General features: G+C 34.6%; 2 protein-coding genes across 4 annotated transcripts; both read right to left on the bottom strand.

Moving 5' to 3' along the window:
- Window positions 1–8,222: 8,222 nt before the first annotated feature.
- Window positions 8,223–12,031, bottom strand: LOC112784309 (pentatricopeptide repeat-containing protein At3g26782, mitochondrial). Its single transcript, XM_025827461.3, has one exon. The coding sequence runs from the start codon at window positions 11,758–11,760 to the stop codon at window positions 8,677–8,679; it is 3,084 nt and encodes a 1,027-aa protein (XP_025683246.1). The 5' UTR covers window positions 11,761–12,031; the 3' UTR covers window positions 8,223–8,676.
- A 2,216-nt stretch (window positions 12,032–14,247) lies between these two features.
- LOC112782719 (peptidyl-prolyl cis-trans isomerase CYP59) lies at window positions 14,248–22,219 on the bottom strand. 3 transcript variants are annotated; one of them, XM_025825265.2, is made up of 15 exons: window positions 22,082–22,219; window positions 21,391–21,527; window positions 21,192–21,296; window positions 20,313–20,430; window positions 20,113–20,163; window positions 18,093–18,184; window positions 17,913–18,012; window positions 16,876–16,998; window positions 16,709–16,786; window positions 16,543–16,589; window positions 16,399–16,454; window positions 15,987–16,027; window positions 15,445–15,544; window positions 15,178–15,307; window positions 14,248–15,091 (listed from the first exon to the last, which is right to left on the bottom strand). In XM_025825265.2, exons 2-15 carry the CDS (start codon window positions 21,486–21,488, stop codon window positions 14,428–14,430), a joined length of 1,803 nt encoding a protein of 600 aa, XP_025681050.1. In that variant the 5' UTR covers window positions 21,489–21,527; window positions 22,082–22,219; the 3' UTR covers window positions 14,248–14,427. The 3 variants fall into 3 exon arrangements, with proteins under 3 accessions (XP_025681050.1, XP_025681049.1, XP_025681052.1); XM_025825264.3 differs by having other exon boundaries at window positions 21,391–21,557; XM_025825267.3 differs by lacking the exons at window positions 14,248–15,091; window positions 15,178–15,307 and having other exon boundaries at window positions 15,437–15,544; window positions 21,391–21,557.
- Window positions 22,220–22,669: the final 450 nt, after the last annotated feature.

The following is a 22,669-nucleotide window of genomic DNA, read 5'->3' on the forward strand; positions in this document are numbered from 1 at the left end:
AAGTTTTACCGCTGCAGTGCTTCCATGTACTAGTAACCATTTCTTGAGTATATTATTCTTATTATAAATTGAGTCATGATTTTATATTACCAAAACATTTGTAGTTAACATATAGTCAAATAAAAAAAGAGAAAGAATTTCTGAAAATAAAACTATTCTTGGTTATATACACTTTTACTTATAAATTACTAGGGTGCCAATAGTAAAGTATATTTGAGCCATTTTTTATTAAATAAAAATAGAAAAACTAATAAATCTTTTTTATACAATTATTAATTTAATTAATAAGCAATGCGTATATTTATTTAAAATTGAAAAATAAGTGGTAACTCTTTTATTCAACGATGTTTTTGTCTGTTTGCAACATTTAAATATTTTAAATTGTTTATCCTTTTAGAACTTTAACAAAATATAAATTTTATATGAATCATGCCATGCTGTAGAAAATGTTTTTAATCAAGAGTGATAATTCAAAAATGTTATTTATACACCAAAATCAGCCGCTAAAATCATCCACCAATGTATTTGTATATAAATACATGTATGGTTTAATTTATTTTCAATGTATATTTATATTTTACCATATATTTTATGCTAGTGACTGATTTTGGTGGCTAATTTTAGTGTACACGTAGCATAATTCGTGATAATTTTAATAGCAAGAAGAGATGAGTGCGTGGAACCGTTTTTAATTTTTTATACAAGACCGGGCAACTTAAATTGACATCTTCATGTTCAAAGTTCAATCAAAAAAGATTTTACTCATATCTTTATTTTAAAATTAAAATTATTGTATTATATATATGTCTCACATTTAGGTTAAATTAGCTAAAGAAATTCGATCGATCAAACAGATCCAGACATTAGAGTTTTGTTGGCAATGGTGCATTATTATCATACATGTAATGAAAGAAAAAAAAATGTATCTAAAGAGAAGATCTATGACGAAATTAAATTTTTGGTATTTATATAGAGAGAAATTCATATGAAATGAGCGTATAGCAATAAAAGTAGTGATGATATCATATGATATACATGGGGAAGTGCATATCCTATTTGCCATCCAAATTGGATAAGTGTTATGAAATATATGGACATACATAATAATGATAATGGTGTTACCCCTCACGCGCCACGGCACTATATATATTAACACTCAAACAAGATTGAACATTCTTAAGGAGAGGAAGACCTCTACAAGTAAGTTACGTTTACTCCTAATATTATACTAAATAATCCTTCATCTACTTTGAATGTTTATATTCACATACCAGTTTTTGTTTTCTTTCTTAAAAAAATAGTTGGTATGTGTCAACATACATTGTTTAATTTAATTTTTATCCAACCACTCAAGATTTACCATTTTTGACAGCTCTTTACGGCACTTGGTAGCATGATTGATGAAAAAGTAACTTTGAATAATTTAATACAAAGGCATTGTCTCTCGCTTTGAAATCATGTTACCTCCTAAGAATTTCTGTTGAATCAATTAATTTACAAGGTAAAATAATGCATCAATTAATTTGACAATTTAAATTGGGAATAAGTAAATTTTTTACCTGTAAAATCTTCATGAAATTAAACAGCCTAAAAGACAAATAGCCATATCACAGTGCAGATTATAGAAAACCAAGCTGATGATTGTTGACTTTTGTAATTGAGATAGCTTAGTTATAAGCTTCTTCAACAAGGATTAATGAATATAATTATAGTTCTTGAAGAGATTTGTGAAAAAATGAATGAAAAGCTAACTGATATTCAGTATTGGAACATGGTTCGTTACTCAGTCTCATGCACGTACAATATATATATATATATATATATATATATATATATATATATATATATATATATATGCATAAGAGATACCAAAATAGAGTTGGTGAGTTGGTCAACAAATCAAGCCTAACCAACATAACAGCTTAGGTCCTAACTGCACTAACCCTTTTCTTTAATACAATCTTGATTTTCTATATTAATCCTATCAGTTCTCTTAAACTTAATTTACAGATGACGGGAAAAAAAAAAGGGAAAATGTGATTGAAATTGCAATAGTGGATGTGTGAGTAATTATTTCATGTGGTGTAAACCCAATTTACTCTCTAAATCAGGTAATTAACTTTTTCTCTGTCCCCACCTAATTAAATTAAGCAATTGTGAGAGGGAAGTGTAAGCCGTGGAAAACATGACCACAAAAACAGAAGGGAAACGGGAAAATTTTACAAAAAGGAAAATAATAATAATAATAATAATAAAAAGGAAATGCATGTGACACCTGATAACAAACCTTGAATATTTTTTTATTTTTTACTTTGGGGTGGAAACTCGAAACCTGGAACTTTGAGGAGGGACATTATTAGATATTTGCCTTTAATTAATTTGACTTTTGGAAGAACAAATGGGTAATGTCACAATGGGCCATACCTTTCATAATCAGAGGTTACGTTATGGGCCCATAACCGACCAATGCAGTCGAGTGATACAAAGTTTAAAAAGCTTCCTAGTCCCCACATAAATTTGTATGACGACCCCAACATATTTGTCCTCTTTTATCAAACTTTTCTGGTTCTTTTAAATTTCATCGAAATATACATGTTTATTTCATTAAATAATTTAATTTTTATGTATAAACTTTATCTTTTATTATTTTAATTTCCTTCTGCATGCATCAACGAATACATTTTATTCTAAGCCAATACTATAAAAAAACTAAGAGTAAGGCGACAAATTAATTATCTTTTAAATATCGTATCATCACAACAAATTATTAAGTAGCTATGGGAGATAAATTAAAAAATTAGTTTAAGGACTTAATTAAAAGAAACTATAAAATTAAACCATATCTTTAAATATCATATAAAAACTAAAAAGTATTGAACTACAAAGTGAAAAATCTAATTGAAATATAGACCAAACTATAAAAAACTATAAAATTAAACCATATTTTTTATTTCAGGATATTTTTTATGTGTCCTTAAGTATTCACCAATCAAAAAATATTATAAACTATTATCTAAAGTAATATTTGATTCTTTGATTATTACTTTTTGCCAAGCTGATATAAGACGGAAGTGCTTACAATTAACAAGCATTATAATCTACGCAATCATGAAGCATTTTTTTAAGTCCTTGCAATTGCAGCCACACGTTTATGAAAAAATAATGTGGTGTCACTTCTTTACTTAGTAAATCACTAAATCTACCCTCATTACTTATTAGTTTATTTTACGGGTTAACCAAAACAACGAGTCTTATTGGACGTTTCATTAGTGTATGATCTGTCAGCATGCTGAGTAATAAGAATGCAGAATTAATTAATCAAGATATTTATATAAAAAATGATTTCGAGATTTTCTATTTGACGACTGTTGATTATGAGGTTTGATGTTCTACATACTTGGCGTATAATGAATATACAGCCTGTATTAAAAAAAATAAGAAGAAAAAGAGTTCGAAGGGGGAAAAGGTAATCAATAACCTATTGGTAGTGTTATTATAAAAATAAAATTTTGGAAGATTTCGATTAATCGATTATTTAAAAGAGAAATTCTTCACATACAAGCATTTTTTTGTACAAGTCTTTACAAGTAATTATATTACACGCTTGAACCTTACTGCACGTTCTTCTTCCTCTTCCTCTTCTTCTTCTTTTCTTTCGTTTCTTACTTTCTCTTTCTCCTTCTTCAACCGTTACTGCACAATTTCACTGCATTTTCTTCTTCTTCTTGCTGCACATTCTTCTTCCTCTTCCTCTTCTTCTCCTTCTTCATTTACGTACTTTTCTCTCTGTTTTCTTTCTTTGTTATTCTCGATTTCCATTATTTTTTTATATCAAGCACTGAAATCGTTTTTGAAAAAGAAGAAGCAGCAGAAGATGAGGAGGAGAAAGAGAAACAGTTCTGAATTATGCATAAGGTGTACTTCAACGAATTTTTGGTGTATTTTTTAAATCCTTTGGGTGTATTTCTGTAATCCTTTGGGTGTATTTCTATAATCGTTGTACGTCAACGAATTTTGAGTGTATTTCTTAAATCCTTTGGGTGTAGTTTTGTAATCTTTTGGGTATATTTCTGTAATCCTTTGGGTGTATTTCTATAATCGTTTGGGTAAATTCCTGTAACCGTTTGAGTGTATTTCTGTAATCATTTGGGTGTATTTCTGAAGTTCCATTATCTTCAAAACGATTTCAGAAACCATGAAAATCGAAAAAAAACGAAGCAAGAATACTAATAATAAACGCAAGTAAAACAACTAATAAAAAGGCAAAGAGAATAACGAAGAAATACATGGAGGAAGAGGAAGAGAAAGAGGAAGATGAAGAGGAGTCGTTCATAATACACGGTGAGTGTAGCGCTTTGGAAACTGAATAACGCATTAAAAGACCCGTATATGTAGCAACTTGTAAAATTTATAAGTCAAAAATACTTATATGTGTAGCAGACCTCTATTTAAAAAGAAAAATCCAATTCGAATAAAGGATATTGAATTCAACAAGCACGTATTTTTTAGTGGATTTTTCTTTTTATTTAAGTATTTCTTATAAAGTAAACTAAGTTGATGACCTTGAACAATGCTGGCTTATTGATCTGTTATACATAATTACATATATCTTAATCTCGTTTCTTGAAGGTAAGTTAACAAGTAATAACATCGTCTATCTCTATTATCTATCCCTACTATAAAGTAATTAGAGAAAGAAAAAAAGAAAGAAAAATTTTCTCTTTTGATATCCAATTTTAGAGTCCTTACACTAATGATATAAGTACTTTTTATTGCAATCAATTTACTAAATCTAAAAATCAAATTACATTAATATAACGAGTAAAAAATTTTTTTGGTCCTTGTTTATTTTTATTTTAGACAATCGACATCCTATCGATTGAAAATAACAACTCAATTTTTATCCTTCGTTTTCGTTAGATATATAAATTCTTTTGTTAAATTTTCCGACAAGTCTTGACAGAATTTAATGATATGACATGTTAGATTCTATGACGTGGTGTCACTTCTTCTACGTGGACTCAAACCATTTGTTTAGGATAATGAAGTCTCTGTCAAGGTGGGAGAGGTGAGAGTAAAGAAATAAATCTGGTGGGATGGTGGATTTTACGGTGGAAGTGGTGGTGGTTATGAAAGAAAGATGAAAAATAAAGAGGAAATGAGATAGGTATTTACAGAATTATTAACAAAAATTTAACAAAAGTCATTTTTGTCAATCGAAACTTATCTTATATGGATATTACCTTAGTTTCAATTTTTCATGGTCAGTTTTATTAGTATCCGAATCTTTCATGTTACTTTTGAGCAAAAAGTTAAAAGTTGTGTATTAGTATAAACCATGTATGATACATACTATTGGGAAAACTCCTTTAACAAGTAAATCCCTATAATAGTCCTTGAGATTCGCGTGAATATTCAATGTAGTTCTCAATATCCCAATTTCTCCATAGTAGTCCCCCAGATAGAGCTCCAAGCACTCATAGTAGTCCCTGAACATATTTCTAGTGATGAGTCATCATCGGAGTGCTTACATGGCGTCGTTTCGCCACGCTGGATGGCTCCAACGGCTAACTTAGCTAGCACGTTTCCAATTCATATCCACATTAGTCCCCCCTTCTATATTTAACCCTAAATTCTCAAATTTTCAAAAAATTTATTTCTTCTTCTTGTTCATTGTTCTCTTCTCATTCTTCTGGTTGTTGTTCTTCGTCATGTTGATGATGAGTGGTGGTAGCACTGCATGTGGAAGCTCTATTCGTTCCCCATCTAGTTGGCACCGGACGAGAACGTCAAGTAAGAGCAGAAGATCGAGGCTGCTGGCCGGTTCTCAGGTGGTCTGGGATAGATTCAAATCCAAACAAACTATTTTATGACTGTCCCAATTATAATGTGAATTAGCAGTATTACTTGTGTTGTTATGCTTGTTCTTACTTCACTGTCTTCTCTTGTTCTTGTCTAAAACTTGAGCATGTTATATCTTTTTTGGTTACAGACAAGTGAAAAGAGATGGTATGTACTTTTTGTGTAGATAGATACTGGGAATGATGATCATCAAGTGAAGATGAACTTTGATTGGAGGTTTCGGAGGTTGGAGGAGGATGTCCGGATGCAAAAAGTGGTTACCCAATTGTTGGTGTTAGTTGTGTCTATATTGATAATGTTGATGGTTATCCTGATATGTAAATCATGAATGAATTGGTGGTGGGTTTCCTATATTCATTGGATGAGCAATATATGTAAAAATGGTGTTTGTTGATGGAATGAAAACCTAGTTAACTATGAATTTATTGTATTTATATTTATTCATGAAATGAACATATGTTAAAGAAGGCAACAAAAGTGATTGAAAACTACAAAACATAAGTGTATTAAGATAAATTTCATAGTTTAGCAAAAAACAGCCAATGACAAATATAAAGGGCAGCCAAGTAACATGAAGTTGTTAAATGTAATTGCCTCAAAATGAAGGACTTCACAACAAAACATAAAGGATTACACATCCCTGTATAGTCATTGTCTAGTGAAAAGTTCTAATAACACAAAACAGAAGGCCCTATACACATTTATCTAAAGTCTTCAATTCTTTTTTGGAGGCTTAAATCCTGGAATCGGAACAAACTTCATCAAATTGGCAAATTTTGTTGCTGTTCCTGAACTAGCACCCTGCATGGGATTCACTGTTGGAGAGGTTGCCAATGGAGAGGATCTTCTTATTTGTGACAACTTTAAAGGCCTTTTCATACCAAGATCCTATATAAATAAAAATTGGTTGAGATAAATATTAAGCTACATGTTGAGAATTTTCTACCTTAGAAGCAGTTGATTGAGATATCTTTATTTCCACTGGTTGTGCAACAGTAATGGGTGGTACGTTGTTAGTAGGCTGCACAATAGGATTGTTTTCTCCATCACCTTAATCACCATTATCTTGAGGCTACTCAACTTGCTGCTTAGGTGCAGGATCACCTCCATCATTTTTCTTCTTCTCAGCAACAGCAGTAGCAACAACATCATCCACCCTCTTTTTTTTGGTGGGTTTGGTGGGCTTAGTGGGCTAGATGATTTTGGTGGGCTTGGTGGACTTTGTTGCTTTGGGAGGTTGGTTGTCTTAGGAGAGTTGGTTGTCTTAGGAGGGTTAGTGTTGTATGTAGGCATCTTGGGCTGGTTTGAAGTCCTTGAAATTGGTGGTGGCTGTGTGACTTTGGATGTGGTTACAACTTTGATTTTTGAGGGTGATGGTTGTGTTTTTCTTGGACATTTCTTGTTTTTGTTGGGGCTGGACTTGCAATGCCTATTGGATACAGAATTGGTGGTGGGATTAACTATGACTGCATAAGTCTCATTTTGGGGGAGATTTACAGCAACCTCTATAGTAGTATTACACTTCTCTCCACCATCATCATCCAAATATACAACTGTGTTATTGTTCTCTAAGACTTCCGGTACTGACACTCCATATTCGAAACATCAATCACTCCATCATTTCTCCTAGAACAATTCATCATCTCTCTTATTTCCTTGTCAATGTTTAGGTTTCTCAACCCATTCTCCAAGCCTTTTTCAAGATCATGCCACCAACAATGCTTTATGTCATTGTACCCAAGCTCCTTATGATAGTTCCGTATGTAAAAGACATCTAGAGTATCGGCGTCTAAATCACCTAAACACGCCATGTTGTCTGGAGAATATACCATTATCCCCTCTGCAATTTTTTTTTGAAATCACCCCATAATGAAACATGATGTCCAACCTCTCTTACATCTTTAAGAAATTCAAAATTTACACTTAATACAAGCAGATTTTGTTGGCCTACTAATGCATAATAAAAAAGCAAAATCAACACCATAAGAACACATATTTTTTCAATTTTATAAATATCGTTTATCCTATTCCTGTTTCATTCAGGTAAAATAAATCATCTCCACAAAACTCCAACCAACCTTCAAACTCTGGAGACTACAATGACAACAAAACGAAAAAACCTCAACCACACTAACAACTTACATATAATGAAGAACCAACACTGTATTGGAAATCCAAGGTAAAAAAAAAGGTTACCTTGAGTCTGATCAGGATGTCGAAACCTCGTGCTTCTAGTGGAGGAGGAAAACAACTAAAAGAGTCTTCAATCGAGTTAGTTATTTTCTCAACTTTTTCAACTCCAACAACAGAATCCTACGGCAACGCCATTGATGAAGAGACAAAGAAGAAGTAGGAGGGTGGAAGAAGAAGAGACGAGTGAAGTGTTTGTATTGGAGATAAAACTGTTTTTCATGCTACATATCATCTAAATGACGTCGTTTTTTACACACCAGGGCGCCAAACCAAAACGACAACATTTTGGAATCATCCAACGTGACGAAACGACGCCACGTAAGCGCTCCAGTGATGACTCTTCATTAGAAATATGCCTAGGGACCGCTATGAGTACTCGAAACTCTATCTAAAAAACTACTATGGAAAAATTGAGATCTTGAAGACTACATTAAGTATTCACGCAAATCTAGGGACTATTACGTAGATTTACTCCTCCTTTAACAGGTAATGAATACATATGTCATAATCTTAGTAGATTAACCTTTGTTGAGTCTACTTAAATACTTAAAAATAATAAAAAGAAAATCACCCGTATGAATTACCAAGCATCACTAAAACGGGTGTAATCCACTGCTACCACTACCAGTAATCAGAACAAGAACACTTGCCACCACTGAAATGGTGAAAGCGATATGCATCTCTTAATATGATTTTCCTGTCAAGGATTTTACTAACCAGCTTAAAAACAGAGTGGCAATCACCACAAACACGAAGGTTCTTAAATATTCTAAGTGGTGAACTTTCTGGGCTGTTGACCAATCCAAAAGCAAGGGCAATTCTCTCACTATGGTTCCAAAGATTATGCTCCTTTTGTTCTTCATCCGTATCTTGCAATGAATAGCTTGTGTCAGCCACATACCCTGCCTCTTTAATAATCTTTCTCAACTCATCCAACTTCCTATTGATTTGTGTCGTTTGTGGATGAAACTGCTCTCCCATTCCAAAAGAAGTAACCTTATTTTTCAGCTTTACCCAACTACATGCAGGTTTTTTCTTTACTTTATTTGATTCCATTTGCCTCCGCACATTCTCTACATCTCCCCATCTTCTACTGGAAGCGCACACATTTGAATAAAGAACATAAGCTGAATCATCCAATGAATCCAATTCAAAAAGACGATCCGCAGCTCTCCTTCCAAGCTCCAAATTGCCATGTATCTTACAAGCAGCCAACAAGCTACGCCACACAAGGTCATTTGGTGCAACTGGCATCTTGTCAATAAACGCCTCAGCCTCAGCAAGCCTCCCTGCTCGCCCAAGAAGATCAATTATACATGTACAATGTTCGATTCCTGTGGGGACGCCATATTCATCAGTCATTGAAGAGAAGTATGCAAGACCCTCATCCACCAAACCCCCATGGCTGCATGCAGACAAAAGTGAAACAAAAGTCACATGGTCTGGTCTCAGTCCCATATCAACCATCTCATGAAAGACTTCCCTAGCCTGTTGGAAGAACCCATGTCTGGCTAGTGCTGATATTAAAATGTTCCAAGACCTCCGTGACCTGTTTCTTGGTTGGGGAAGGATTTTAAACACGTCATCAATTTCCCCACATTTTCCATACATATCCATCGTAGCATTTAGTACATAATCATTTGAGTCAAACCCAAGTTTAATAATCAAGCTATGAAGCTGCTGACCTTCATCCAGTACAGTTAAGTTCCCAATGATGGCAAGGGCTACAGAGAAGCTAAACTGATCTAGAAGAACCCCTCCATTCCTCATATGTACAAAAAGTTTGAGTGCCTCCTCACCAGGTCCATAATGGGCATTTGCAGAAAGAATGGCATTCCAAGTACTCGAATTTTTATTAGCTAATGCATAAAAAATGTAGTTACTTGTATCAAGATCACCACACTGAGCATACATTGTAATTAGGGAACTCTGGACATACGTATCCAATTCAAAGCCTGCCCTGATTATATATGCATGGATGGGCATTCCATGCTCCAAGAGATCATCAGAAGCCAAACAAGCACTGAGAAGATTAACAACAGTAATGTAATTTACAGATACACCTTCTTCTCTCAATAAATGGAAAGCTTTAATTGCCGCATTTGGTTCTTTATTGTCAGCATGGCCACCTATAAGTGCATTCCAAGTTACTTCATCTCTTTCAGGCATAATTTTGTGCACCTTTTGTGCTTCATCCATCAAACCAAACTTACCGTATATGGTAACCAGTGCATTACCAACGATCAGATTGTGCTGGACACCGAAAAGATTCACAAGGCCATGAACAATCTTTAGTTTTTCTATATTATTACAGGCAGATAATGCAGTTGTGAAAGTCACATAGTTCATTGACTTCCTCGTATGGAGCATCTCAATCAAAAGTTGCATGGCACGTGAATACTTTGCATCCTCAACATGGCATGCTATCATGGAATTCCATGAGATCAAATCCCTCTCTGGCATGGTATGAAATACAAACTCTGAATCCTCAAAATTTCCAGCCTGCAAATACATACTAATAAGACTATTGCACACACAAACATTCGATTCAAGTCCAGATTTCACTAATAGACCATGAAGTCCTCGTCCCCATCTCAAATTTTGAGCCGAGCCACAAACCGATAATAAGGACGAAATAGTAATATAATTTATTTCCATCTGATCATGACGCATCCGAACAAGGTGCCCTAGAGACTCTTCACAACGACCATTATGCGCACTTGCAGTGATGATTGAATTCCATGAAATAGTGTCACGTTCCAACATGTTATCAAACACACAAGATGCCTCCTCAACACACTCAAAATTACCGAATATAGATATGAGGGAGTTTGCAACAGAGATATTAGTGTCTAATCCAGATTTGATCACATCTCCAAGGATTTGGTATCCCAGGGTTCTATCATCGAGCATTCCACAAGATCGAATAACAATAGCCATTGTGTTTTGGTTACAAGGTACCTCTTGGCGTCTCAAGTTCTGGTAAATATTTAGAACCTCCTTTGTGTACCCATTATCGGCATAGGCAACCATCAAAGAAGTCCAAGAGACTATATTTGGTTGATCAATCTCCTCGAATATTTTGGTAGCCTCGGAAACATGAGCGTGTGCACCATAAAAGTGCAGCAGAGAAGTGCCAGCAAACACGTCAGACAGCAAACCGCATTTAACAGCATAAGCATGAATCTGAAGTGCTCCTTCAGGCATGCATCCTGACCTGTCACAGGCAGTCACTAAACTAGCAAGTGCATAACTGCTTGGTGTGGCACCAACTTCACACATGTGACGAAAGAGGTGCATTGCTTCCCCGTAGCAACCAACTCTAACAAAGCCAGACATCAAGTTGTTCCAAGAAGCTTGGTTTCTATCGGGCATTCTGTCGAACACGTGGCGCGCATATTCAATGTTGTGAAACTTGCAGTACATGTTGATCAAGGTATTGGTATAGAATGTGCCGAGGTGAAGAAGGCCCTTAATGCAAAGTCCATGCAAGGCTTTGCCGAGAAAGGCGTGAGTGATGTTCGAGAAGCCCTTTTGGGGGAAGCATGAAACTTGGGGGTGAGGGTGCTTTGTAAGCAAGGGAGGTGGGGAATGAAGGAGATTAGAGGGAGTGGAAGTGGAAGATAAGACACGTGGTGCTGGACTACTGCCGCTGCAACTGGCGGTAGACGCAGCCGCAGCCATCTCGGACGACGGCGGCACCATTTGAGCTTTGATGTTTCTGTTTCTGAGAAAGAGGAGTTTCCAGGGAACCCTCCCGTTCTTCTCCACGCTTCCTCTTCACACACACACACCCCCCATATATAACAAGCTGTTGTTGCTGTTGCTGTTCCCGCCGCCGCCGCCGCCACCGCCGCCGCGAGTTTTATGATTATTTTTGGATATTATTCATAATCATCGTTTTCTCCGCGCATTTTCTTTCTACAGATTTTAATGGCTTTAATAGTTAATTTAGGTAAACAAGTATCTACTTTGAATTGGCATGCTGTTTCAGTTAGTCTAATGATTAGATTATTAATTTATTTAAATAAATATCAGAAATTTAAATTTAATCTTTGTATATGCGATAAATAAATTTGTATATGATCTTGAAGAAAAGTATTTGAAGTATATTTTATGAGTTTTTACAATCACGTATATTTTTATGGTTATATATTATTAAATACTATAAATTATAATAAATAATTGTATATACTTTTTAATACACATTAACGTGCAGAATTGAAATTTCGCAAATTATTTTTTATATTGGAGTGAAAATGATATTTTTTTAGAATCATGAATTATAAAGATGTTATTCTTAAATTTGGAATTATTTTATTTAAAATGTGAAAATCGAATTTTCTGATTTTTTTGGAATAAAAATCAAACAATCTGATTTGTTAGGAATGAAAATTGAGCACTCCGATTTATGAATTTAAAAAAAAATTACAACAAACAAATTGAATCCTCTAATTTAATATTAAAAAATTTTAAAAAATCAACCTACAAAATAATTGGTAGAATCGATTATTGATTCCCATACCAAAATAAAAACACATGCACCACCAATAAAATTAAATTGCACATATTTTTTTTCCAAAATAAAAAATTTTAGCCTTAAAATTCACTCTATTTTGTTGTTTTAGCCTATTTCACATTCTCGATTCTTTTTTTCTTTTTTTTTCAAATGTTTCACTCCATTGGCATTTATAAGCACGGCAAATTTTTTTTTTTTTTTGGTAAAGTAATGGGGCCTAAGCCCAACAAAAGCAAACTAACTAATTTGACTAGTGGGTCTAGAGACCTTCCAATCTTGCTCCATGAGGATTTCTAAGTTTGGCTCAGGTTTATCAATGAAACTATATCCAAATGATTTATTCAAGCTATGCTTAGCCATCCAGTCGGCACAGGTGTTGCCTTTCCTGTGAATATGCAGAACTCTAACCTCCCAAGGTTTCGCCAGCTGGTCTTGGACTTTTCTAAGAAGAGAATTGTATTGATTATGAGATTCTCCTTTTGTAATCTGTTGGCAAACTTCTAGGGCATCTGTTTCAACAATAATTTTTCTTATTCCCAAGTCCCAAGCTGTTTGTAAACCATAAAAAATTCCCCACATTTTCGCTTGAAAAACTTGAGTATTGCCTATCTTTGCTTGGAAGCCTGCAACCCACTCCCCCTTCCACGTTCGGATTAAACCGCCACACCCAGCCATATTTTTTAATTTTGAAACTGCTCCATCAGTATTCAATTTTACCCACCCAATAGGAGGGGGCATCCATATACCTTCCTGGCTTTTGGTTTCATTTATTGTGCATTTCTGACTTCTTCTTTCATACGCTTTCCTGTAATTATTGAGGGAATTCCTAATCACTTCAACAGCGTTCTTGGGTCTTACATAAGGAGGAGAGAAGACCTCAAGGTTTCTCCACTTCCATATCATCCAACAAGCAACATAAAACTCATCTATCCACTCAGATGGTGACTTACCAATGGAATTTTGCAAATTTAATTCAATCCATCCTTGGAAGTTGAGGTTAAAGAACAGGGCTACAGCAGCGGGGTTGATGAGCTTCACCCAAATAGTCGCAGCTCTTGGACAATCTCTTATCACATGCAAGATTTCTAATAAGCACGGCAGATTTTCTAATTTCGTTTTAATATTTTACGTTATCATGAAAATAATTATTTTCAGGCGCTATGACGTGCAGTAATAATAAACTGCATGGATCCTTATCTTCATCCTCAATTCCTCATCATATATATGGCTTCATAAGGAATTCTCCACCACTAAAAATAATAAAATAGCTAATGTAACGAGTACCATAGAAGAATGCTCTTTATGAGGGCAAAAAAATAAAAAACAAAATCTATATTGGAGACACAACACCACCAATTCGCATTGACCCCCATCAATCAAGAAAGAAATTACAAAAATAAGACAATCAACGTAACAATAATACCCAGTAGGTACATATATGTTGTCCAATGAACGCACACTTCTATACAACACCAGACGCTTTCAATCTTATATCGCTAATACTACAACCTACAAGTAAATAAAATCTCAACTACACACTGTTCCAAGAGAGTGATCTTTGGAACTTTGAAATAATGGAACTTAAAAATGGAACCAATTTTTAAATTAAACCAGAAACTAAGAAGCATTTCTGCCATAATATTACTGTAACAGTTAACAAAAACACTAAGATGTGACCATAAAATATTAAAATTAGAAGCAGAATGATTCATGTGCATTTTTTACTGCACGGAAAGTGGTATATGTCAACAATTACACTACCAGAAAAATAAAATGTACATCCGTTACCTCATGGTCCTAGTTGCATTGACAAATCTTCTGCAACATTGACAACAATAATGATACAAAAATGATCATCTCCTGTCACCATGATGCTTCCTATCGGAATAGTCACGAGGCTCAGTATCTAGTCTTCTAAGTCCGCGTTCTTCCCTTCCGTGTCTATAATCCTCATCCTCCCTTCTGCGTTTATAATCTTCATCCTCCCTTTTATGTTTGTAATCTTCATCAGGACTTCTTCTTTTTGGTCTGCTATCGATCTTCCTGTCATGCCTTCTGCTGTCTTCAGGTCTCTTCCTATAATCTCTGCCATCCCTTTTCTCCAGACGGTTACCATCTGATTCTCTCCTGTGATCTCCACTAGCACGTCTTTCTGTGTATCTATCATCCAAGTGTCTTTTTCTTGGGTCTACCTCATCTTTCCGCCTGTAGTCATCGTCTCTATTTATTTCCTTATGCTTTTCTCTGTCTTTCCTGTCTGAATGATAATCTGAATCTCTTGATTCTTTTTCAGCTCGTGCTTTATCATCTCCATCTCCCCCACGTTCCCTGTGTCTATCACTGTACCTATTTCTGTTGTTGGAGCCTACCATCTCATCCTTACGCCCTCTACGAATATGATCTTTAAAATTGTCCTTCATACTGTTCTCAACTATGTCATCCCTCTCACGCCGTTGGCTTTTCCTATCATCTCTCTTTGGATTTTGTGTGTTATCTCCATCAAAAACCATCTCATATCTACACCATGAAGTTTGTCACTTATTTGGGTAAACATAATCACAGACAAAAATATGAGATAGAAACATGTAATCATCAGTACGGACCTGGTGTTATCTCCACCATGTTGGGTATTGTTATCCTTCAAGACGAATTTTGCAGGTTGTTTCATTGAATCATCAGCAGTGCAATCCTTAGCAATATGATCTGCAGAACCACATTTGAAGCAACCTCCACCTACAGTCATAAATTATGACATTGAGATTACAAAGGAGAAGCTGCAGGCATTTGCAACTGAACACTGCCATAATGCTACCAAAACACAGAACTATATAAAACATATTCTTACAGGTTGTGACATGTTTATCATTTACCTTTGCCCTTCTGATTCCGCCTATATTGCGACCACAATTTTGCCACACTTTGACTAAAATCCACATGTATTCTTCGATCATCGATCAAAGCATTATCCATCTATTTTGGGGGAAGTAAAAGTGAAAGGATTAGGGGAAATAGTTTTCTATTCATCCCAAAGTGTGCTTTTTAAGTATATATAGTTGATAAAGTTTAAATGCATAACTGGAAAAGAAAAGAACAACTCTACGACCAGATACATCTAAAAGGCCAATTAAAATTAAAACAAGGATAACTCATCAAGAAAAGAAAACAGGTAAACAAAATTATCTTTCCTTTTTGGGGAGATAAGATGCAAGATCTCTTTATATAACAATCTCTAGCGACTTATCAAAAGTATTAAGGTATATTTGAAACAATCAAGGATAACAAAATGGGAAGAGTTAAACAAAGTAAAGCATCCAATGTGCAATAAGTAAACTAGGACTAGGATCATTTATTGTGAAGGAAAGAAAGAAACTGTTTTGATTAGGAAACAGATAGTTCAAAATTTTCTACATACCTTAAAATATGCCTGTTCACATGACATTTTGTCCTCAAACTCTGTCACAACAGGTGAACGTTAGATTACTTGATTCAATTGCATAAACAGCCAGAGATAACCACCAACTTCCAACTTACATAGTAGGTTTATACACTATAAAATTAAAAAGAAAAATTCATCACATTATCTGCAACTACAAATTCTACATAACATAATAACTCTTAATAAGTCTTAGTAGGCTATTCATCTCGATGCATGTGTGCAAGGTATACAAACTAGATGCTAATGTAACAAATTCGGCAAAGTGGAATTACACATAGGGAATGAAAGAGATATCAAAATAGAGCCAACCAGCTACTACAGTTTCTGCATGCAAGTAAAGTTGAATAAATTTTTAACACAACAGAAAAAAGTGAAAATAGATACTGACCAATGAAAGCATAGCATAAACTGTCACCAGTCTTGTGGTCCCGGATGATTTCAGCCCTATCACCAAATATTTTGCGTGAGAACTTAAGTATGAAATGTATGATACTATTACTAAATGTGTTCACAAGTGTCCAGTATTACTCACGATGATACAGTTCCAAATCGTGAAAATATCGTATGCAAGTCCTCATCCTATATTTTAAAGGAGAAAATTACTGAAACTGAATGTACTGAAATAATAACTCAGTAGAAATACTCTGAATACAATCATGATTCAGATGCATAATACATATAAGAAAAAGGTCAATCACCTCAGTAACTGGGTTCAATTTACAAACAAATAGCACATTATCCGGAGGTTTAATCTCAGCATCAGGAATATCGCCAATCTGAAACAAAGATGAAAAGTAAATTGTATGTAGGATCATAGTCACACATGAAGTACCAAAACTTATGTGTGTCAGTCTTATATACTTACACTCTCAAGTACGACTGCCCTAGAACGTGCTTCCTTCTCTCTAATAACCTCCTCAAGCTCTGCTGGATTTAATTGTTCATCCATGGGAACCCAATCATCTTCAAGTCGCACCTCATCATCAACCTAGTCAAATTGCATGAAGTCATGACTCTGAACAGATATCATTACTTCAGACTCTAAAATTGGATTTATACTATTCATTATCACATCAGTCTTCAGCATTAAGTAATTATTTTGAATACATATAAACAGTTCTTACATATTTAAGGAGTAAAACCCAGTTCACCTATCCATCTATAGCATCATCATTCATCTCCAAACTAGTCAACATTGATTACCAAATCTTTTTTTTCTTTTAATGTCACCAAAATTCAAATATCAGATAGTAAGTTCTTGTCTTGTCGTAATAACTTCAAGAGTAGCACAGAAATCCTGGTTCTTATAGGAAGTCATTTGAGAAGAATCGTCTCAAGAAAAAAATGGAGAATAAGATATACTCCCAAACAAGAAAACAAATAAAAAATAAAATATTAAATAGAATAAATACATCAATGCAAAATAAGTAAAAAAAAAACTCTCCTATCATCTGCATATCTAGAAGGAAAACACTCTAAAAAAGCATGTGAGACCAAAAGTACAACTGTATCCTTTTAAACATCTGTTTCGAGTAATGCTTGCTTTAGAAAACAATTAGCAAGTTGCATACTTGCATCATAATGAACAAGCATACAACTGTTATAGCAAGTATTTTATTGATGAAACAATGAGCATTTTTTCTTTATTTTTCTTATTAGTAAAGTAACTCAAGGGGGCAAAGATTCAAAATCAAGTTTTTGATTGTGTAAGAATCAATGCAACATCAAACTTACTCATTTAAAAACTGTCCAAGAACCATTTTTCTGTCAACTGAAACCATTTTGACAATAAATGGATTTACAATTTATATCACAAAGGACCATCATAAAGCTGACAAGTAACCTATTCAAGATTTTACTTGCTTTCAAGCTATGAAATACAGTGCTTCAGTAAACCATTACCTCATCTTTAGGTTTTCCTTCTGGAGAAGCTTCAGGAATGAACTCAGCTAGCTGAGGAGGATCATCAAAAGGATCCTCTAGGATGTATGTGTGCTTGATTCTGTTCAAGTAGTTCAAGAAGATTACACTACTTTCTTATTCAACAGTGAAAAGGAAAATAAGAAAATAGCATTTACAAACCGTATATTTTTATATGGTCTGCTCTTTTCATCCACATAAGCCTCATTTATTCTAGTCAAAGCCTCAAATCCTTCAGCTACCTCACCAAAAACCTGAAATAATGGATACCAAATAAGCAAAAGAAATAACCCCTACAATATAAGGGTCAAAAGAGATCAAGCTAATAAAAGTAGCACTTGCTAGTCTATGCCCTTCCTTTTGGGAAGAAAAAATTTTCCCCCTCTCTTTCTTTCTTTTATTTTCCTTTTACTGTTTTTCCTAAAAAAAGGAAAAGAAGACTAGTCACAAAGAAACCAGAAATGAAGCTGAATCCTAAAAGGATAAGCCATGCAACAACATATGCCAATCCCTTTCAATCTGTGCTAAATGCTAACACATCATTCTTGATGACATATAAAATACTCTAGCAGACTAGCAGTTACTCTGCCTACATTCTGCTATCTCTATGCATAAAACATGCTGCTACTACTACTGTTGATCATCATCATCATCATCATCATCATCATCATCATTAAGATAGGGAAAGAATGATACATGGAAGCGGAGGAAAAGATATCACGCAACGAAAAATGAAAACAAAAGATTACTGAAGCATAGCTTTCCAATCTCCCAACATTTATGAGAGGGAAAGTCCACTAAAAGAGATCACGAGCTTTATACCATATAAAGGCCAAACGCCTAATTCCATCTGATAAAACTTGTTTATCTGGAAACCTATCATTAAAGGTGCGTGAATTGTTCTCTAGCCAAATACTCAATATAGTGGCATATAATGAAATGCTATCCTACTAAGGAACAACCGAACAAGCTATTTAAAATTAACTGCTACTGAGCCTTTTCCTACTTGGTGAGATTGGCTACATAAATTCGGCGAGCCATAGTGTCCTGTCACAAGCTATTTATAACCCAACTCTCTCTGCTGCGCTCATTCGGTCATATTCCAAACCCTATCTTGTCCAGTGTATTGACGAACTACTTATTTATAAAGATACCAATTTGAGATTAAAAAAAGTAAAACACCCATACCAAACTCAAAAGCCTTGGCAATGCCTCCCTTTGTGCATGTGGGATATCACATAAGGACTACAAAGCAAGACCTGATCCACATACTTATCCCGTATATATTCCCTAAAACTAAAGCACAAACTGCTTAGATGTACTAATCAAATATCATCATTATTTAATGGTTAAATTATTCGGTTAGTTCTTATAATTTCACCAAATTTGTAATTGAATCCCTACAATTTAAAAGATTTTAATTGGGTCCCTACACCAATTTTAAATATGTAATTAGATCCTTTTTAACCGTGAATAGAAGCATATTCTGTTAAGTTAAACGTTTTTGGAACGGCAAGAATGTGATTAAAAATTTAAAACGGGTGTAGGGACCCAATTAAAAACTTTTAAGGTGTAGAGACTCAATTACAAATTTGGTAAAACTATAGGGACTGACAAAATAATTTAAAGGTTTAATTATTCTGTTGATCCCTATAGTTTCACCAAATTTGTAATTAAGTACCTATAATTTTTTTCCTTTTAGTTAGGTCCCTACACTGCTTTTCATTTTGTAATTAGGTTCTTTCTAGTGTAAAAAATGTTAGAGTTAACTAATTATTTCTCTGCAAATTGAAAGTATCACAATTAAGAACCTAATTAGATCTTTGACCACATAATTTTTTTGGGAGAAATATTCCGTTAATTTTAACGTTTTTTTATATGAAAGGACCTAATTACAAAATTAAAAGCAATGTAGAGACTTAATTAAAAAGAAAAAAAATATAGGGATCTAATTACAAATTTGGTAAAACTATAAGGACTAACAGAGTAATTAAACCTAATTTAAACTTATTTAATAATAAAATAGTCATGCCATCCTCTATTTCAACTCCTGTCCCTTTACTATGATTATACCCAAATCCAGAAAAATCAAAACAATTTTAGCATGGTAAAACCATCAAAGCAAGGATGACGCCTCGATATCCAGTGAAAGAGCAAAAGAAATGGAACCCAGAAGACTTACTGTGTGTTTCCCATCAAGGTAATCGAGGTCATCACGCAGAGTGATATAAAACTGGAAACATTAACAAAAGAAAGAACCGTTAATTAACAATCATTTTCAATTTAACCATCAAAAGTTGCAAACACACTTTCTTTAATCCTTTTAACTGGAAGGCAATCATCAACCAGCCATGATGGGAAGAATGTTATTCATACACATACCTGTGAAGCATTCAGATTCTCTCCTGCACTTGCCATGGCAACTGTTCCAGTCTTGGAATGCTTCAGATCAACCCGAATTTCATCGCCAAAAAATCGAGCTTGATCACCATAAAGAAACCTGAGAGAGGATGCCATTGCAATTCATATAAGAAATTAAGTGGGCCTTACTTACACCAAAAGCTAGCTCAAGAGGTAAGGGTTACCTCACACTTATAAGGACTATCAAGCTTTTAATTTTAGACAACGTGAGACTTAATACCCCTCTCATGCTCAGGACTGGACAAAGACTTGGAGCGTGAAATTTGAGAATGACTTGAATTTGTTGTGGTGTGAGGGTGGCCCAATAACAATTTTTTTTTTTAATTTTTGCTCTGATACCATATAAGAAATTAAGTGGACCTAACTTCCCCCAAAAGCTAGCTCAAGAGGTAAGGGTTGCCTCACACTTAAAAGAACTATCGGGCTTAATTTTAGACAATGTGGGACTTAATAATTCAATGTCAGAAGCTTCATAATTTTAAAAAGGTAAAAAGAAGAGTATGTGTATCTAAACAATGAAAGCAACCAAACGCCTTCACTATATGAATTAAGTCATTAAAATCTGAGCCATTATCTCTAGCTGTTGGACTACCTTTTGTTTGATCAATTGCCGTATCAGACCTTCTACAAAAATTTGGTTCTACTACAACCCCCCCCCCCCAAAAAAAACACACACACACAAAACAACAATGAAAACAACATTAGTAATAAAAAGGAAACTCCTTTCTCTTCTAAGAATAGGTGCTGCCCTAACCCTAACTTTCAAACGCTACAGCTGAAGTGTACGTAAATGCGAGCAGCGAGTAATACATGTAAAAGTAAGCAAGTTAGGTTTCATACTTGTAGATGGAATCGCCACCAGTGCCTGTTCCTGTGGGATCACCAGTCTGAGCAGTGAAATCCTTCTGAACAGTGTGAAATAGACAGCCATTATAGTACTTAATCCTGTAACAACAAAATAAACAACAACTGTAAGGTACTAAAAACTAGTCAACTATCGAGTATAGAGTTCTAGAAGTTTCAGAGAAGTGGGACTGACTTGCAGAGCTTGAGGAAGTTCTTGCAGGTGAGGGGGCACTTGTCGGTATGTAAATCAACGACAATGTCCCCTAAGCTTGTCACGATCAGCACTGACATCTTACTTACTATTATGCACTCAGTGCTTAATGCAACTAACTGAACAAGTATTATATTATGATTAAACACCTGAAGTACCAACCTCAGAGTAATCAGAATGAGAAGAAACCCAATTCTCAAAGAAGCAAGCTTTATGAGTTGTTTAGGCCTTAAATAGAGGTGGGAATCATCAGAGAACAGAAGAAAGCAGCAACAGTTTCCCAAGTGGGTCGGTCAAGGATAACCAAAAGAAAAATAAAAACACTGGGATTTCAATTTCAATATCAACAACAGAGGCTATGGCCAACTTATAGTTTAGTACTGCGAATAATTTGTTAGCCTAAATTACTATATGCTTTATTCATTCAGTTTATCTTCTTGCCATTACTTAGCAGTCGAACTTCAATAACCTATTGACTATTTTAGCTCAAATCAACAACAAGCAAATGATTAAACAGTTGGAATACTAAAAAAAATAAAATCAAGTCATATCTATTTTCAAGCAATCTGATCTCACCACAAAATGAATAAGTTGGGAAAATAGAAGAATCACGACGAAACAAAAGCGCGAAGACTCGGGGAGAAGAAAAAACGAAAATAAGACGGACACAGACCTTGAACTGAAGCCACGGTGGTTAACGACTTCACGGCGAGTTCACTGAGGACGTGCGGTGTGCGACGGTGCTGGGAGATGCGAGCGAGAAGAACCTAGGCCGCATCTAGATAGTAGAGTTTGGAGTTGGGCCCAACTCAAGGCCCAATTTTGAGGTTTAGTTAATATCGGCCCAATTTTGAGGCTTGCTTCATCCATATCAACAAAAAAAACTATGTAATTACCCATTGTACAAAAATAAGATGTAATTACTAATTACCCGACCAGAATATGTCATGTAATTGCAAACCTACAAACACATATCTGAGATTTGGTACAAATAGAGGATTTAAGGAGTGAAAAATAGGACACCCAAGGTTTTGGTCTAGTAGACATCTTTTATATTTTACAACGAGTACACTTGGGTTTAAAATTTGGCCAGGTAGTGGATAAAACTCTTAATATTGTGTGTGGAAGTGTGGTGTGAATGAGTCTGTAATGCTTAAGATTGAGTACCGTCCAAACTATCTAATTAAAAAAAAGAGTGAAAAATAAGAACTCTTTCTTTGAGATGCAAGTTGAAGTCAGTTTCCTTTGAGCTTCAGATTCA

The sequence above is a fragment of the Arachis hypogaea genome, chromosome 20 (genome assembly GCF_003086295.3).
Source record: "Arachis hypogaea cultivar Tifrunner chromosome 20, arahy.Tifrunner.gnm2.J5K5, whole genome shotgun sequence".
NCBI lineage: Eukaryota > Viridiplantae > Streptophyta > Magnoliopsida > Fabales > Fabaceae > Arachis > Arachis hypogaea.

Excerpts from the sequence above, each read along its gene's own strand:
- LOC112784309 (XM_025827461.3), bottom strand. The coding sequence starts at position 11,760 with ATGGTGCCGCCGTCGTCCGAGATGGCTGCGGCTGCGTCTACCGCCAGT.
- LOC112782719 (XM_025825265.2), bottom strand. The coding sequence starts at position 21,488 with ATGTCAGTGCTGATCGTGACAAGCTTAGGGGACATTGTCGTTGATTTA. Across the intron at positions 21,297-21,390 it reads AACTTCCTCAAGCTCTGCAA|GATTAAGTACTATAATGGCT; the intron begins GTCAGTCCCACT and ends TTGTTGTTACAG. Across the intron at positions 16,590-16,708 it reads AATTGAACCCAGTTACTGAG|GATGAGGACTTGCATACGAT; the intron begins GTGATTGACCTT and ends TTTAAAATATAG.